The sequence below is a fragment of the Eptatretus burgeri genome, chromosome 2, assembly GCF_056783735.1.
Source record: "Eptatretus burgeri isolate ZD-2024b chromosome 2, Ebu_testis_v1, whole genome shotgun sequence".
Lineage (NCBI taxonomy): Eukaryota > Metazoa > Chordata > Myxini > Myxiniformes > Myxinidae > Eptatretus > Eptatretus burgeri.
Genome location: NC_140962.1, coordinates 125,745,013 through 125,762,796, shown reverse-complemented (window position 1 = coordinate 125,762,796; position 17,784 = coordinate 125,745,013). Strand labels below are relative to the sequence as shown.

At 45.6% G+C, this 17,784-nt stretch overlaps 1 protein-coding gene across 1 annotated transcript in view; it reads right to left on the bottom strand.

Annotated features, from left to right (window-relative positions):
* Nucleotides 1-1,187: 1,187 nt before the first annotated feature.
* Nucleotides 1,188-17,784, bottom strand: part of LOC147033011 (beta-4C adrenergic receptor-like) — a 28,189-nt gene continuing 11,592 nt past the window's right edge. Inside the window, exon 2 of the mRNA XM_085871110.1 lies at nucleotides 1,188-1,926. Within this exon, the coding sequence (XP_085727236.1) occupies nucleotides 1,585-1,926 (342 nt within the window). The 3' untranslated portion in view covers nucleotides 1,188-1,584. The remainder of the gene's footprint in view (nucleotides 1,927-17,784) is intronic.

Here is a 17,784-nt window from a genome sequence, read left to right as displayed (position 1 = left end):
TTATGAAACGACACGTAGATTCATACCAGGATCTCGTAATATGCTTTTGAGCACCATTGCTATGGACACCACCGTTGCCGAGAAACGGGACTTTGAAATTTTTCAAAAATCATAAAAAATTTATTTTTTCGAAAATCAAAAAAAATTGGCTTCCAGGCTTTTATGCGCACTTTAATCAACCTCTTTGTCAAAAATGTTCAGCCCGATCCGTCAAAAACTGTATGCCTAGTATGCAATTATATAGCGACTCCTCATGTCGCCTACCGGCTTGTCTGTTTGTTTGTATGAAATGGACAGCTCTGGAGGCCAGAGGAGTCAAACGATTTTGATGAAACTTGACTGGTAGGTTTATACCAGGATCTGGTTGTATGCTTTTGAGCACCGTTGCCATGGACGCCATCGTTGCCTCACAACGGGACTTTGAAATTTTTGAAAAAATCAGAAAAATATTTTAAAATATTTTTTTTTTCGAAAATCAAAAATCGGCTTCTGCACTTTTATGCGCACTATAATCACCCTTTGTCAAAAAAATTCAGCCTGATCCGTCAAAAACTGTTTGACTAGTATGCAATTATATGGCAACCACCCATGTCACCTACCGGCTTGTTTTTTTTTTTTTTTTTTTTTTTTTTTTATACTTCAGGACTGGTCTCCTATATCCACTGCCACTGATATTGATTCAGCCTGGGAATTCTTCCACAAAAACCTGCTCTCTCTTTTGCACAGATTCATCCCACCTCGTCTTCAATTATCTTACCCATTCTCCCGGTCTTGGTCCCCTGATTTCTGTTGTGATGCTTTAAACAACATGCATTCTCCACCTGGAAGGCAAATCTTACCAAAGGCAACCTCAGGTCATTCCACAAAACATGCAACAATTGTGTGTCTACTCTCAGAAGAGCCAGAAGCAACATCTCTCCAACCACAAGAATGAACTTTCAAACTTTTCTCCTTCCTCTAAAACCTGGTGGCACCTTGGCAAGTCCGTCTCTGGTGTACGCGAAATATATTGTTACGGCCCTGGGTTCAGGGCTCGCCAGGAGGGGAAGCACTCAAGTTTCATATGATGGTGCATAGAACGAAATACATATGCACATCATTTTGTTTCGCCATGCGATCAAATATGGCTGACTGGCGGCCATTTTAGTTGTAAAAAAAAACAAAAAAAAACAGTATCGAACACATCCTTAACCATTCCTCTGACATGCATTTACTCATCTTGTTCAAACTCTGCACACAGATAAATGAATGAAGGCTAACATATGCATGTCATTTTTTTTCTTACTAAAATCAGATCCAAGATGGCCGAGTGGCGGCCATTTTGTGACTGAAACATGTCCCCAACCATTTCTCGGACATGCATGGTCCGATTTTGATCAACCACAGAATAAGTACAGTCCACGATAGCGAACACTTGTGCCTAACTTTATTTTGGGATCTGATCAAAGATGTCCGACTGGTAGACTGGCAGCCCTTTTAGTTGTAGATAAATACGGGCCAGCCATTTAACTCTGAACAGCAAAATTACTAAAACAACAGGGGCCATGACAATTTCTGTCTTTTATCCTCATTGATATTGTGTATTCAATTTTGTAAAGATGGCCCCTTCCTGCAAAACAAGAAGTTTTTATATGCTGCCATGAATTCAGGGTTTCTTGAATAGAGGAAAGGGTTAAATGTTGAATTAATGTAACCAAGCCAGTTAAAAAACATGAAAAGAGGATTGGGAATACAAAAATCACATAGAACCTTTAAAGGGTGTGCAATGAAAAAAGGAAGCCAGCATATAATGAAAACCCCCATGACCAGACTCAGTGTTTTTAATGCCCTCTTCTCACTGATGGACACCATCAGGTTTTTAGGTTGATCCTGAAGGTTTTGTCCATTCAGTCCAAGTTGCTTATCCTGCTGGATGATCAGCTTCGCCTGAAAGGAACAAAAACACTTTAGTTCTTCTTATGCATTTCGACTCTTTGATCAAACATCATTTAAAGAATAAAGTTTATGCTAGCTGCTCAACTAGAGAGAGACAGAGAGATCAACATCGAGCAACTACATTGATATGATGCGAGCTGGATTAAGTTATGAGGAGCAGCTGAAGGAAACAGGACTTTATGCATAAGGAAGGAAGTAGATGTCTTAGACAATGAAGGACATCGGCAAAACAAAGGCAGAAGTACAGCAGAGTAGACACAAACTTGACCAGTGTCTCCACTCTGAGTGTAGAGAAGGAGAGAGTTGGGACATGATTGAATGTTCTGTTTCAATGTAGGGTCTTTCACTCAGAAAATAGTTAATGCATGGAATGGTCTCCCTGGAAAGGTAATGGCAGCAGAAACAGTAAATATTTTGAACTGGAATTAAATATATATCTCTGTATATATAAAAGCTGGTTAGTGTTTGGATGATGTTATGTATGTATGTATTGTTATGTTTGTGGGGGTAGATGGAGGGTTTTAAAGGAAAGATAGGATCATTTAGAGTTGTTTGGCCCGTGGACATGTGGGAGACATCTCGATGTAAACTAAACAGGAAAATTGTGAGCTTAAGTGTTACTCGTCACCACATGAGGGGTGATGCAGTGTTAATTAGATAGGGGTTAAGGATAATTCCCCCAGTATGTAATCGCTCCCCTGTGACTTTTCCCTATGTTTTTGTATTGCAAACCAGCAATGATATAATTACATTTTTGTAATGGCAATGGTCATTACAACCGAGCTGCATGACCAAGTCGGAAGAAACCACGCCTCCAAGGGTGACGGCGGGCAAAGTCACGCCCCCGTGGCTGATGATTGATGGGGGTGATATGAGTAAGAAGGGGAAGAGTACGTAGGAGACAGGCGATCAGAGAGGACGGGGAAGCAGTTCCTAGCGAGGAGCTAACACACGAGTGGAGTTTGGTGTGAGGGAGGCGATCAGAGAAACCAAAGCGCGTCTTGGTAAAAGAACGTAGAGAGTGGACTCAGCCAAGTGAAGGAATGAATAGGTATTTCTTTGTTTTCTTTGTTTTATATGACCCCCTTGTCTGTCTATGTGCCTGAGTGCAGGAGCGCCTCAAATAGGAATTCAGACTGTAGATTACCTCACATTTTTCTTTCATTATTATAATTTGAATTATTGTCATTGTACATATTTGATTACTGTCATTAAATGACCCATTTCCTTTAATTGAATTTGCTTGTGTCCATGTATCCTGGTGTGGGTTCGAGAGTAAACCCCCTGTGCTGTGCTGCTGCCCCGGTGAAGCACCTAGCATTTCTTTCCAGCACATAAATCTCCGGGAGTCTCACTGTGGGCCTCAAAGGGAGAACTGTTTGGCCATATGTCCAGATAGGGGCAAAACCTCTGGACACCACAGTATGTATGTATATATGTGTTGTTATGTTTGTGGGGTAGATGGAGGAATTTCATAGCAAAGGTAGGATTGTATAGTGTAGCATGGTCTGTGGATGAGCAGGAGACATCTCAATGTAATTTAAGTAGGGAAAACTGTCAGCTAAAGATTGCCATGTGTCACCACACGGGGGCGGTGCTGTGTTAATTAGGTGTGGTTTAAAGCTAATTTCTCCCAGTATGCGATTTCCCCCTGTGCCCTTTTCCTACGTTTTTGGATTTACAAAGCTAGCAATAAAAGAATTACATTCTTTTAACAACTGTCAGGTCATGCCCCAGGGCTGGGAATCGGCCTGTGTGACATGGGAGAGGGGGGCACGATAAGAGCAGATAGTTGGTGTGAGATACATGATTGAGACAGAGGGTCTCACTGGCTGGCTTCTCCTCAACATGAGGAAGAAGGCTGCACAATTTTCCTGTTTGTACTGGTGTGAATTTGCCCGCATGCTGGAGCAAGACGCTAGCCATGATATTTGGCTGAGTCAGGAAGTTGTACGTTTATGAGGAGAGGGAGAGAAGAAGAGGAGCGCATCTCTTAGCAATAACTCGGCATTATCCAGTTGTGTGTTTTGAGGAGGAAGGCGGGCCATCATTGTGAGCGGACATGGTGTAAGAGAGGACCGGGGTCAGCATAATTGTTCATGAAAAGAAGCTGCATGGTGGTTTCTGGGCCCTGGTGTTGAATACCGCCGCACAAATTTACTCACATACGCTTCCCGCCCAGAGAACAACTTGGCGCCATTTTGGGTGTGATTTCCCATGCAGGAGAACGCGGTTTGATCGGCAAGCTCCTAAATGATCATTTCTGGACACACAGCTAAGTGCCAGGATAAAGGGAGGGATTTTTATTTTATTTTGTCTTTCCCCTTGTCTGTATTTGAGCCTGTGTGGAGATGTCTCAAAATTAGCTTTAGTTCACCTCACATTTTTATTATCACGCATACATTTATTCCCATTATTAATAGTAGATTTATGTTCATTAAACCCTTATTTCTTAATTTTGCTTGTGTCTGTCTATTCGTCATGAGTTCAAGTAGAAACCCTTCTGCTTCCATCTGGTACTCGCCCTTGTTGCCGTTCATCCCACGGGCGCTATAAACTCCAAGGATCACGTGTTCGCCTCCAAGGTAGAATCGTACGGCTATCCATCCAGGTCAGTGGAAAACCACCCATCCACGACAATTGGGTCAGTGTAATTAACTTAACTGACATGGACATGACATTATGTATGAATGTACATTTACTTATAGTACGTGTGTAATGTGTATGCATGCATGGACCATCGACAGATTGCCTTCGCTCCATTGTTTGGACTGCTGGCCTGACTCCACCCCCGATTGAAACCTGAAATTTTTTTTATACCTTCGCTATTTTGTGAAGGCAACGATACACATAGGCCTCAGGCTCCAGGCATTAGACTTCAGGCCTCTGGTGTCAGCCCATGGGCTTGTGTAATTGGAAACATCCAAGCTATATAACCATGATGCATTATGTATGCATACTACCAGTAGGCAAATTTTTGCTTCATTACATAACCAGAGTTATTTTTAGCTCATCGATGACAAAGTCAAGATGAGCTATAAAAGCCATAATGATGTCCTTCAGTCAGTTCATCCTTCCTTCCTTCCTTCCGGCAATGGGTCCATTAGGTGGCTCATCAGATTGTTTTGAAACTTGGCAAGATGATTCGTGACATCCCTACACAAAAACGAATGGAGCCCTTTTATAAAAATTTCCATCTTGGTGATAATTGGTTAGTTAAGTCAAAATGTAATCTATGTTTGTATGTCCATCACATATTATGAGATTTCATCATCTCATGATATATTGGATTCGCTATATATGCTCGATATCCCGTATTGTCGGGTTTTCCATCTGTCTGTCTGTGTGTATGTGTGTCTGCAACGCGAGGCTCCACAGCACGAACCAGCAAACCAATTTCGATGAAACTTTGCCAACATGTGGAATATATACTGGGAATGTGCGCGTTTGAATTTCGTTGCCTAGCGACCACCTGTTGCTGTGCAGCGGCCGAAAAACCGCGTACAGTATTTTCAATACTTGTCCTTCAGTTTTGAACGTGGAGAAACGAGACTGCGGAATTAAACACTTCGAGATATTTAGAAAATTTTACTTCAGCCGATTTTTGATTGAGGTTTTATTTTTCAAATGGTAGTCCTTCAAAAATCGGGTGTCTATTCACCGTCATTTTTTATGAGGGGCTTAGGAAAGTGGGCGGAGCTTAGGGAAAGTGGACGTGGGAGTGGTGTAGGAAAGTGGGCGTGGCTTATGGAAGTTGGGCGTGGCTTATGAAAAATATTGTGTGGCTCAGGAGGTGTGGTCAAACAAGAGCATTGAGAGAAGTTTATCGGGTTTTCCGTGTGTGTGTGTGTGTGTGTGTGTGTGTGTGTGTGTGTGTGTGTGTGTGTGTGTGTGTGTGTGTGTGTGTGTGTGTGTGTGTGCGTGTGTGCGTGTGTGCGTGTGTGCGTGTCTGCAACGCGAGGCTCCACAGCACAAATCGGCAAACCGATTATTTTTCAAATGGTAGTCCTTCAAAAATAGGGTGTCTATTTACCGTCATTTTTTATGAGGAGTGCCAGTTGGCAAAATACGCAATAGGAAAAATCTTGCCAGGTAGAGGAACAATTGTATGTGAACCAATACGTCTTGGCAATGAATCTTCGTCGGTGGATCAGTCAGAATGAAAAGCATCGTATCCAGCGCTTCAATCCTAGCGAATCCCTCGTCGCCTACCGGCTTGTTTCATTATTTAATTGAAATATCTAATTCAACATCTTGATTAAATTTTAACCTCTTAATGTCATTAATACCCTCTTGCACAGAAAAACGACAAAGAAAGGGGAGGGAAGGCCAGAGAATTGGGGTGGCAGAGAGGGGACAGTCTTTTTAGTCCTTTTAAGACACTTTTGCCAGTTTACACCAATGTTTCTCAACCTTTTTGTCCCACGCCCCACTTTGATTTTCAAAAAATCGTATGCCCCACCATGATTGGAGACACGAGAGTATATACTACATATAAGGAATTCCCCTTGACGAAAAGCGAGTCATAGTGACATAACAGCATTGAATTGAGCAAGGGCACGCCTTACCGGCGGATTGGCTAACAAGAGCGCGGTGAAGCAGTTTTTAGTTATGACGCTATGAGGCATCAGTCGCAGCTTCAAACTTTTGAAAATTTGAAAGTGCAAAGCTCCGAAAGCGATCATATATTGATTCATTAATTCTGAATCCTCATGCCCCACCAAAAGATTTCCATGCCCCACCGGTGGGACCTGCGCCCCACCTTGAGAAACTCTGGTTTACACCTTTTAGACCCTATATATCCCTTAAAAGCTTTAGACCACAACTGATATTGAAATGTACCCTTTGGACCTTTAGACCCCAGAGATCCTTGAGACGAGTAGACCCCCTTCAGACACTTTAGACCCCTTCAACACTTTAAACCCTCTCGACACCTGTTCTTCATTGTGCGGCTCGCAAGCCACTGGTGGTCCCTGGTGGCCTAAAGTGCGGCACCTGATGTGCAGCCGATAAGACTCAAATGTGAAAACACCCCATCATAATCCACCATAAATGGTATCAAATTGACCTATTGGTTTGAAATAAGAGTTCCAATGTGAAGCGTTAAAATAACATCACCACATCAGTCGATGGCAGTAGGCAAACAATTATACTTACAGTCCAGTAACCACAACTGAATAAAAAAGTACGTGGAGGCGGGGCTATTTTTGGAGTCTTGCAGGCAGTGTGGTGGCTCTCACACTGATGTGTTATCTGCAAAAATGGCCCCCTTCTAAAACATAATGAAGATCACTGCTCTAGACCCTTTCGACTGCCTCGAGCCCTTGAGCATTTCAACAACAGAGACATTATAAAACCATTTTAAGCCTCTTTTGACATTTACATCCTTTAGATCCCTTTAGACGCTTTTCGTCTCCTTACTATCCAGTGGCTATCCATAGTAAACAGCAACAGTGCGCATGTATCGTCTGAGGTGGTAAAAACACAAGAAAAAGAAAAAGGCAAACCTTAATCCTCACTTCAAGAAGGTGGGAGAGGAAAAAAAAAAACCCCTTGCAATTCACATGCTGGAACATTCGAACAATGTTGGACTCAAATGATAGCAGTCCACTTCAATGACGCTCAGCCCTAGTTGCTCTTGAACTAGCTGGACTTGCAGCTCTGAGTGAGGTGCGCTTCTCAGGGCAAAGACAGACTAATGGAGAACAATGCTGGTTATACCCTCTATTGGTCAGTCAGGCGTCAGGCAGAGTGGTGCTTCTCAGGCATTGGCTTTATGATGAAAAATTAAATTGCCTGCAAAGCCTAACAATTGGCAATTATGATCGAATAATCTCTCTACGCCATCCGCTACAAGACCACCATCATCAGTGTGTATGTTCCAACCACTGAGCTGTATATACATAACTGGAGGGCATCCTGCTACATGGTGATAAGTCGGCGGTGAGTGGTACCAGCGATTAGTCATGACATCAATCTTGGAATACCCCAGGGAGATAGGTCACTTGCAGTAGTTTCAGTCAAACAGATGGTGTTCTGCTGTGATTTTGGCTGCTGGGACAGGCAATTCCATGAGTTCAAAGTGAGCAAAGCATCATTTTTCACAAATAAGGGAACTTTATTTCATATTAACTACCATCCTCACGTCACTGATAAGAATACTGAGAGAGAGAGAAGAGAAGAGAAGAGAAGAGAAGAGAAGAGAAGAGAAGAATAGAAGACAGACATGCGGTGGAGCATTAGTTATGATTCATTCTGTCTCATCAAAATGCTTCGGCATAGAATAACAGTGAAGATGGAAACCAAATAATGTCTGAAATTCATTCTCTACTGGTCATGCTATAAATACTGCTCAAAGACAAGCACCACCCCTGGCATGCTCGGAGATAAACATTGCCCAAACGCATGTAGAGCCAAGCTTTCTGGAGACAAACACCGCCTGGACATGTCCAGAGACAAATTCCCATCTTGACACATCTGGCGACTAACTCCCATCTGGACACATCCAGAGGTAAATACCATTCGGACACGTCTGGAGACAAACCCCGCCTGGACACAAACACGGTTGACACATAACCACTCGAGAGACAGAGAGAGACAGACAAAGAGACAGAGAGACAGGCAGACAGAGAGACAGCCAGAGGTGGGGTAGGGGAGTTAGCAGAGAGAACATGTTATGCTTTATGAACAAACACGCGCACGCACGCACTTGGCCAATATCAGCAATTTGTCGGGAATCGGCAGGTTTGAGTCAATTTGGTTGCCGACTACAGAACGGACTGCATACAACTCAGAAACCTTGAGTAGCTTTCACCGAAAAACAACGTTACATTATTATTATATTAATACTCTAAGCCATATTTTGTGGACGTATCTCCTCCGAAACTGCTGGATGGATTGTCGCCATTTTCGGCATGCGGGTGCTCTGTGGTCTAATGTACAGCATGGGCTATGTGAGATCGTGCCAGACAGATAGGTTTGGGAATTTTTTGCAATTTTCTAATTTTTACATTCGTTTGCATTGCGACGTGTGACGTCACCGCTGAGGCGTAATGACGTCATCACATCGACGGTCATTCGCTGACGTCATTACGTCTGTCGTCGACAGACCGTCACCGCTGAGAGGCATAATGCCACTCTGAGAAAACAGCGTCTGCAATGTAAAGCCCTCTTCTGCACATACTGACTATCTCAGAAGGTGAATTTGACACAAAAAATGTAACAAGAAACATTGTATATAAAGAAATTCGAAAAATCACAATGTGACCACTGGATATATTAACGTCCGAATGAACCCTCACTTTCGAAACCGCGCGGGGCGCGGGTTTGGCGAGTTTACATAAATGTTTCAAGGATCTGTTCTGCAAACGTTTAATTCTGCAAACAGCTTGTAAATCGGCGTTATCAAATATATTTTTACAGCGCGTGTGCTGTATACAATTGCATCGAGTTTGAAATGTCCCCGGTGTCCCCCCCCCCCCCCCCCACACGTGCCTCAAGTGAGCCAATGACGGCCGTCCGGTAGATGGCAGTGCGTAACCTACACGGAAATGGCGACAATTGACGGAAATACCCGAGTATTTCAATGGAAATTTGTGAAACTAATGTATTATATATGTGAAAACCATTGAATTTATTTGATGGGAAAAAACCAAGAAACGCTCCCCTTTCATGTACGAATGAACGAAAGACGTCATTTCCGCCCACCATGGCATTTCACGCCGAATGCTGAAAGCTATGTTCTTCTTATGCCATCATTCTCTTTAATATTAGCCATAAACAAGTGTTTCGTCATGCATTAGTCGTGGAAATTTACTTACAATTATGGCAGATATTGGTGGCAAAGTGATAAGTGGTTCTTTCAATAACATTAGTGTACTCATTTGCTTCACCACACGCGCTGTATTGAAGGATTTCACTTGTTTATGATGAAACTCACAAAGGGAAACGTATAACCTTTGTAAAGCAAACCCAATAACCAAATGCTTTCGAAACAGGGCGAGGACAAAGGAAAACCTGCTAGAACCTCCATAAGATGCGTGATGAATCTTTGCCACCAGGGTACCCGTCCGTGTGGTGCTGTAAACGTACCTCTACCTTGTAGTATATAACTGTCGACTGCATAATATCTCGATCAGGAGTCAGGACAGGAACTGCACCGTCCAGCTCAGTAAGCGGCTTAAGCACTCTAACGGAAGGCCTAGCTTGGCAAGCGATTACCAATTGCCATTGAGGCAACTGTGCACCCAGAAATGCCCGTGTAATTTCCGAATTGGAAAATCAACACTTTTTGGAGGAGTCGGAACTGCTGATACTTTTAAATCTGAAGCTTACATCCAGGTCAAAAAAACATGGCGGCTTCAGACCCCAGCGAGGTTACTCAGGAAACGCCTTACGATGCAAGACTGCGGATGCAATTGCCGAAAAAAGGACCCTGTGGACGCCGTCGTGGATTGCAAAAGCAGGTTATGAAGCACGGCGTTTAATTCAATGAATTTACACTTTCTGCACATTCCAAAATTATTTCTTCATTCAATATAATCTTCTGAACAGTATAAGTAAGTCAAATTTAATGCTTTGCTTAAATAAATGCATGACAGTTAAACAGCTTTGCTGCAGTTATAAAAAAAATCGCAAATTTGTGAAAATTTTTGGATTTCACTCCAAATTTCGATACTAATTTTGTTCACCAGATCCGATTCTCAAATCCGACATAATATTTCGATTATATACTTTAATTAGTCCGTGAAGAGTCGATCGTGTTTCCAAATCGAGGCCTGCTTGAATAGGCCGAACAAAATGGCGGCTGAAGACTCCAGCAACCAGAGAAGGGTTATTTTGGTTTTTTTGTGATGAACACTCCCGAAATTATCTTCAAAAGGGAAGTTTAAATTAACCCAAACACCCAATTTTCACTCTTGCACTTCCTTGGAGGTTTCTTAGTACGCATGCAAAGTCTCAGGCTTATAGGTTTTATAGTTTTGGAGTTATGGAGGAGACACCCACACACTGACACACCCACACACTGACACACCCACACACTGACACACCCACACACTGACACACCCACACACTGACACACCCACACACTGACACACCCACACACTGACACACCCACACACTGACACTCCCACACACTGACACACACACACACACTGACACACACACACACACACACAAACACACACACACTGACACACACTGACACTGACACTGACACTGACACTGACACTGACACACACAAACACACACACACCCACACACCCACACACCCACACACCCACACACCCACACACCCACACACCCACACACACACACACACACACACACACACACACACACACACACACACACACACACACACTGACACACACTGACACACACTGACACACACTGCCTTTTATGCGAATAGATATGGTATTATGAAATGGAGGTATTTAGATGAAAAATAAAATAAACGAGAACTACCACTTTATAACTGGCAGTGATGACCGGGTACCAAGACATCCGGCTTTGATACAACACTGGACTGACGAGTTACGGAACGAGTAACTCGAAGTGTTCAATCCATCAATTACGTATGCAGTTAGCCCTTCTTCCTGGGGACATCACTGTCAGGTCAGGCCAGATCAGATCTGTGACTTGCTACAGGAATCATGTAAACCCTAGGGCGTAGCCAGGCTGAGGCAGACGAGGCAGTTGCCTCGTCGCTCATTTCCTGAAATATGATCTGGCCTGAGCCCTCTGGCCATCTGAGCTCCCTGGGAAGTAAACTATCAAAGCTACCCGGCAGTGCTCTGAATACTCTAATCTCCACTCCGATCACAATACCAAAATAGGACAATACCTCCCCTCCCCTCCCCCTGACAGTGACTGAACAACCCTCCTCCCAGTACACCGATCTCATGAGGCACCAGCTCTCATAAGAACACCTTGCGCATTCTCAAGGCTTGGGATGCCAGTCTGCACAAAAGAGTGGCACTAGCCTTCAACCATCATAAGGATGATGAGGAACATTGTGATTGAATGATGACAGAACATGTGGGGTCGGGCGTGGTGAGGGTGTGGGATGGGTTTATCATGGGGGCTAAAATGTTTTGACACAAATAAAATTTACTGTTTGACTGTATGGATATATATATATATATATATATATATATATATATATATATATATATATATATATATATATATATATATATATATATATATATATATTTTTTTTTTTCATGATTAATGTGGTTGAAATTAACATTTAAAAATTTTGAGCATTGAAATTAGCCAAGAATAGGTTTCTGGGAATCAAAAATGCATTGGCTTCCGGGGGCCACTCAAGGCCCCCAGACCCCTCGCCGTAATGGCTTCGCCCCGTTGGAGCTCGCAGCGCTGCGCACACCGTCACATCAACCAAGTTCACCTCTTTTCGCCTCATCGCTTTTGGACCTCTGGCTACGCCCTTGAAACCTGTACAAACATGTTCCATGGTCGGGTTGTCGGTGACTAAACCGTCTCCCCCACCAGGTTTCCTGGTGAGGAGGGTGTTTGGATATGGACACCCAGCAGGATAAAAAACAAAACTTGTCAAAGGGCAGAGGAGCTCCTTGTGAGCCAACGGCCATCCATATCTAGTGCCCAACTGTGTCTGCGGACATCCTCCTGCCATTGGGTTACTATTTATTAGGAGGTTGGTGGCAGGATTTGCACTCCAGCCACAGGAAAACCCTTCATTCTGCAAAACATTCTCGAATCATAAAAAAAACACATCTGTAAACCCACTCTGAGGGAGTACCTCCTGTGCAGCTTCCCTTAGCAGGGCAGCTCACCGGATGACGGGATTGAGGCAAAGCGTTCGGGACCCCCAATCTTTGATGACAGGAGGGAAACTTCTTCTCTCCTTCTTCTCTTCTTCTCTCCATGCTCTGAATTCGCCTTCATTGCATCCATCAAGAATTGTGTTAAATCGCATCTCTGACCTAAAACTTTTAAAAACCACAGTTTGCCATGGATGCTCGCTTTCCATCAACCATTCTTTTTTTCCAACTTCAGTGCCAACTCACCCCCCTCACCCCTCACTCTCACTCTCAAAGCAACCATCCCACTCTTCTCCCTCCAAGCCTCCCTCTCACCTCTTTCAAAAATTCCCCCCTCACCTTTCTCCCACGTTTCATCCCCCTCACTCTTCCTTCTCTAAGTTGCCCCCCTCTCATCCACCAACCTGCCTCCCTCCACTGCCCTCTCACCTCCATCTCTTCACTCCACCTCCTCAAATCCTCAACTGCCATCTTCCTTGTCTCTTGTCCCCCCTCTCTCCCAGCACCACAGAGCCTTTTCTCCTCCTCATTCGGCCCCCTCCCCTCGCTATTCTCCAATACCCCACACTCCTTCAGCAACCCTCCTTACCTCCCCCCCTCGTCCCTCGTCCTACCCTCCCCCGCCCCCTCCACCTCCTGCACCCAAAGCCTCCTCCTCTACCTCTTCATTAAAAGTGTGGACCTCAAATATCCGGGGCCTTCGCTCAAACCTTTCAGATCTTTCCATGCAGGTTGCCACTGACAAACCAGACATTATCTGCCTAACAGAAACTTTCCTCTCCCAAGACGTGTCTGACTCCCAAGTATCTCTCCCTGGTTACTCCCTCTTACGGTATGACAGACCTGAGCCTCGTCCTGGTGGAGGTGTTGCTCTCTTCATCAAAGACTCTATTCCTCACTCTCCCTGCACTGCTCTCACTCCCCCACACCCCCAGGAATACCTCTGGCTTCGGCTTCCCCTCCACTCCCACCTCATGTTTATATGTGTACTGTACCGTCCACCGAACAGTGATGACTCCATCTACACCTCACTCTCCGAAAACATGGACCATCTTCTATCTTCTCATCCAAACTCTCTCTTCCTCTTATGTGGCGACTTCAATTGTCATCACGCCAGTTGGCTAGGTGTGGGTACCTCTCTCACCTGCCATGGGACGTCAGCAAAAGCTTTCTGTGACTCATTGGGACTGACTCAATCGGTCAACTTCCCGATCCGGATCTCAACCAATGGTACTCCATCTCTTCTGGATCTGATTTTGACAAATTTCCCTGACAATATCTGCTGCTCTTCCTTCGCTCCAATTGGTTCTTCTGACCACGTCCTTGTTAAAGTGGACATCTCTCTGGCTGTCATCAGAGAACCACCTCACCGCCGTCGAGTCTGGCATTTCACTCAAGCCGACTGGCAGGGTCTCCGAGCAGCCATCAAACTTACAGACTGGTCTCCTATCACTACTTTCTCAAACATCAACTCATCCTGGGAATTCTTTCAAAGAAACTTGCTCTCCCTCATGCACAGATTTATCCCCTCTCGTGTTCAGTTGTCTTACCCTTCCTCCCGCCCTTGGTTTACTGAAGCTTGTGGCGAGGCAGTTGTCCTGAAACAACTTGCCTTTGCCTCATGGAAAGCAAACCCAACTGAGGGCAATCTCAGTTCTTTCCACAAAGCTCGGAACAAGTGTGTATCTACCCTCAGGAGAGCCAGAAAACAACATCTTTCTCATCTCAAGTCTGAACTCTCAGACCTCTCTCCCTCCTCAAAATCCTGGTGGCGTTTAATCAAATCTGTTTCTGGTGTATGTTCCCCCTCCATCCCCTCCCTTACCTCAAATGGCCGCACTGCTGATTCCACACGTGATAAAGCTGAATGTCTAAACTCGGTGTTTGCAGCTAAATCTTGTGTCCCAAACCCATCACTATCTCTACCCACTTTACCCAGTCGCACCCAACTGTCCCTGGACTCTGTATCCTTTTCTCCTGACAAGGTGGAGAGCTTGCTTTCAAACCTCGAGTCAGATTCTGCAACCGGTCCAGACGGCATCAGCCCACGTGTCCTCAAAGCCTGCTCTTCTGCTCTTGCTCACCCTCTCTCTGTTCTATTCACCCTCTCATTTTCCCAAGGTCATCTGCCATCTGCTTGGAAATCTGCTAACATCACTGCCCTGCATAAAAAAGGTGCAAAAACAGATCCCTGTAACTACAGACCAATCAGCCTTCTCCCAATCATCAGCAAGGTTATGGAATCCATCATTGCTTCAGACATGAAATCCTTCCTCTTCTCCAATGGCTTGATTTCCAATCATCAATTTGGTTTCAGACCAGGTCACTCTACCCTGGATATGCTGCTACTGCTCTCCCATCAATGGATGGAGGTCCTCAATGCCAGACAGGAAATCCGAGCCGTATCCCTGGACATATCACGTGCTTTTGACACAGTCTGGCACCCTGCCCTACTCACCAAACTCTCTTCCCATGGTATTCAAGGCCATCTCCACTCATGGCTCGCAGACTTCCTCTCCTGTCGCAGTCAACGTGTGGCCCTAAATGGAGTTCTTTCATCCCCTCTTCCTGTGCAGGCTGGAGTTCCTCAAGGTAGCGTTCTGGGCCCTGTTCTTTTTCTGGTTTTCATCAATGATCTCTCGGACTCTCTGGAAAATCCTCTATTTCTCTTTGCCGATGACTCCACCCTCTGCCGTACCATCTGTCATCCCTCAGACCGGCAAGCAGCAGCTTCTTCGCTCACTGCAGATCTGGATAAAATCACAAACTGGTCCAACACGTGGAACATGTCTTTCAATCCACACAAATCTCACACTCTCACTATGTCTCTTCGAAAGGACCGTTTACAAAACCCCCCATCCACTTTCTCAACAATCCTCTGGAAGAAGTCTTTTCTTTCAAGCTTCTGGGTCTCACTATCTGCCATGACCTTTCCTGGGAAAGTCACATTTCCAACCTTGCCTCAAAAGCCAGTCGCCGACTGGGAATCCTCCGTCGTGCAAAGTCCTTCCTCGGCCCTCTTGAGCTCCTGACTACTTACAAAGCTTTTGTCCGTAGCCTGATGGAGTACTGCTCTCCCCTCTGGGCTGGTGCTCCTGCCTCCCACCTTTCTCGACTTCACGCTGTCGAAACCAGGGCTTTTAAGATCATTGGCATCTCCCGCAATGAAGCTGAGTCTTTGGGCCTCTCACTCAATCACCGCAGGTTGGTCGGTGGTCTTTCTGTCTTCTACCGACTCCTCTCCAGCCTTGCCCCCCTGCTCTCTCTGCGATTTGTCCCAACCACATTTCCACAGGGCGCTCAAGGTCCGCCAACAACCCCTTCTGGTAAAACTACCAAAATCACGAATCACTGCTCATCTTCACTCTTTCATTCCTCTTTTTTCCCGCCTTTGGAATAAACTTCCTCACTCTATTCTTTCCCATTCTTCCCTCCAGGCTTTCAAAACAGCTGTTCACCACCACCTCTTATCTTCCCCCATCCAAATCCTCGATCTTTTCTACCCCGATAATCCACCCATGCCCACTTCCTTCAATTCTCCTGCTTTCCTTCCTGAAAGTCCCTGTAATGTCCATCTTCTCCTCGCCATGTTCCCCGTCCCATCCCCATCCCTCTCCCTTCCACAGTTCACCTGTGTCTGTTCCCCAATGTTTTGTCCCTTCCACTCCCACCCCTCTTGTCTCATGCCTCCTTGCTGTGAGTTGTGTGTTAGCTCTCATACGAGCCTCGACCAAGGTATAAAAAAAAAAAAAAAAAAAAAAAAAAAAAAAAAACCATGAGGTAACATTCCCAGGTCAGATTGCGGGAGAGTGTGTCAGGGTGGTGCTGAGGTGTCGTCCACCAGACGGCGGTCTCCTTGGGTTAGCCTGAGGCGGTCCCTTCGGTTGGGTTCCTGGAATTTCCTATCCCAAAGAAAGAATGATCACCTGTCTCTGATATCATCTGAGCTCAAGCGTTTGGACATTGGTATTGCAGCACTCTCTGAGGTTTGGAGACTGGATTGTGGCGAGATCATGGCATGTGGTTAAACCTACTATTGGTCTGGTCGCTCTGATGGTTACCATGCCCAAGGAGTTGCTGTAGCTGTGTCCAATAAGCTGAGCTGTTACCAATAATTGAGGTAACACCGGTCAACGCGCGTATTATGAGATGAAGGATTCGTCACTCCTTGGGTGTAGTTTCCCTGATCTCTGTATATGCTCCGACTGAGGCGAGTGATCTCACCGTGAAGGACGCATTCTGTGCCACGCTCGAGTCGGTGGTTGAGCAGTGCCCCAGGCGAGATACCCTTCTCGTCTTGGGTCTTGGGTCGAGATACCCTTGACCAGTCGCCCGGGGTTTTTTGCAGGATGATTCGCGTGCCATTTTCGGTGTGGGCGATTCATGTCATCTCGTGGAGTCGGAGCGCATATTGCTGCTGTTTGAGATGGCCTTGCTGGAAACGAAGTGAGGCGGTTTCCGGCTCAAGTTGGTGGGCCACGTGAGGGGTCGGGGCCAATCGGAGCGCCCAATTTGGGTGATGCCGTTTGGATTCGGCATGGACCCTCTCCCTGAGCTGCAGGCCCTATAAAGGTCGGGGCAATCCCTCTTACCCTCCCTCTTGCCTCCTCCTCCTCGACTCTGTCTCCTCATCTCTGCCCACGTTGACACCGCCATCACCTGCCTCCTGCTCCTCGACTCTGCCTCCTCGTCTCTGCCCACACCACGTCGACCCCACCCGCCTACCTGATCCCACCCACTGATCCACCCTCGCCCTCTGGACTCCGCCCCTTCTCCACTCAAGCTCCTCCTTCACAAGCACAGTCTCCACACGTGTGGCTTGGACCAGAGGCAACGTGCCCACTGTCGGGTACCGCACCTCGGAGCACCCCCCACCCCCCCCCCCCCCCCGGTTGCAAAACTCCCTCTTCATCGGGTTCTGTGTCTGTGTGTGAGCGTGTGTGTGTGTGCTGACGCCTGTCTGCTTAAGTAAGACTGTAGAAGATTGTTTTCATTGTTATTGTTATTATTTCTGCATTAAGTCTGCTCTGTGCCCCCT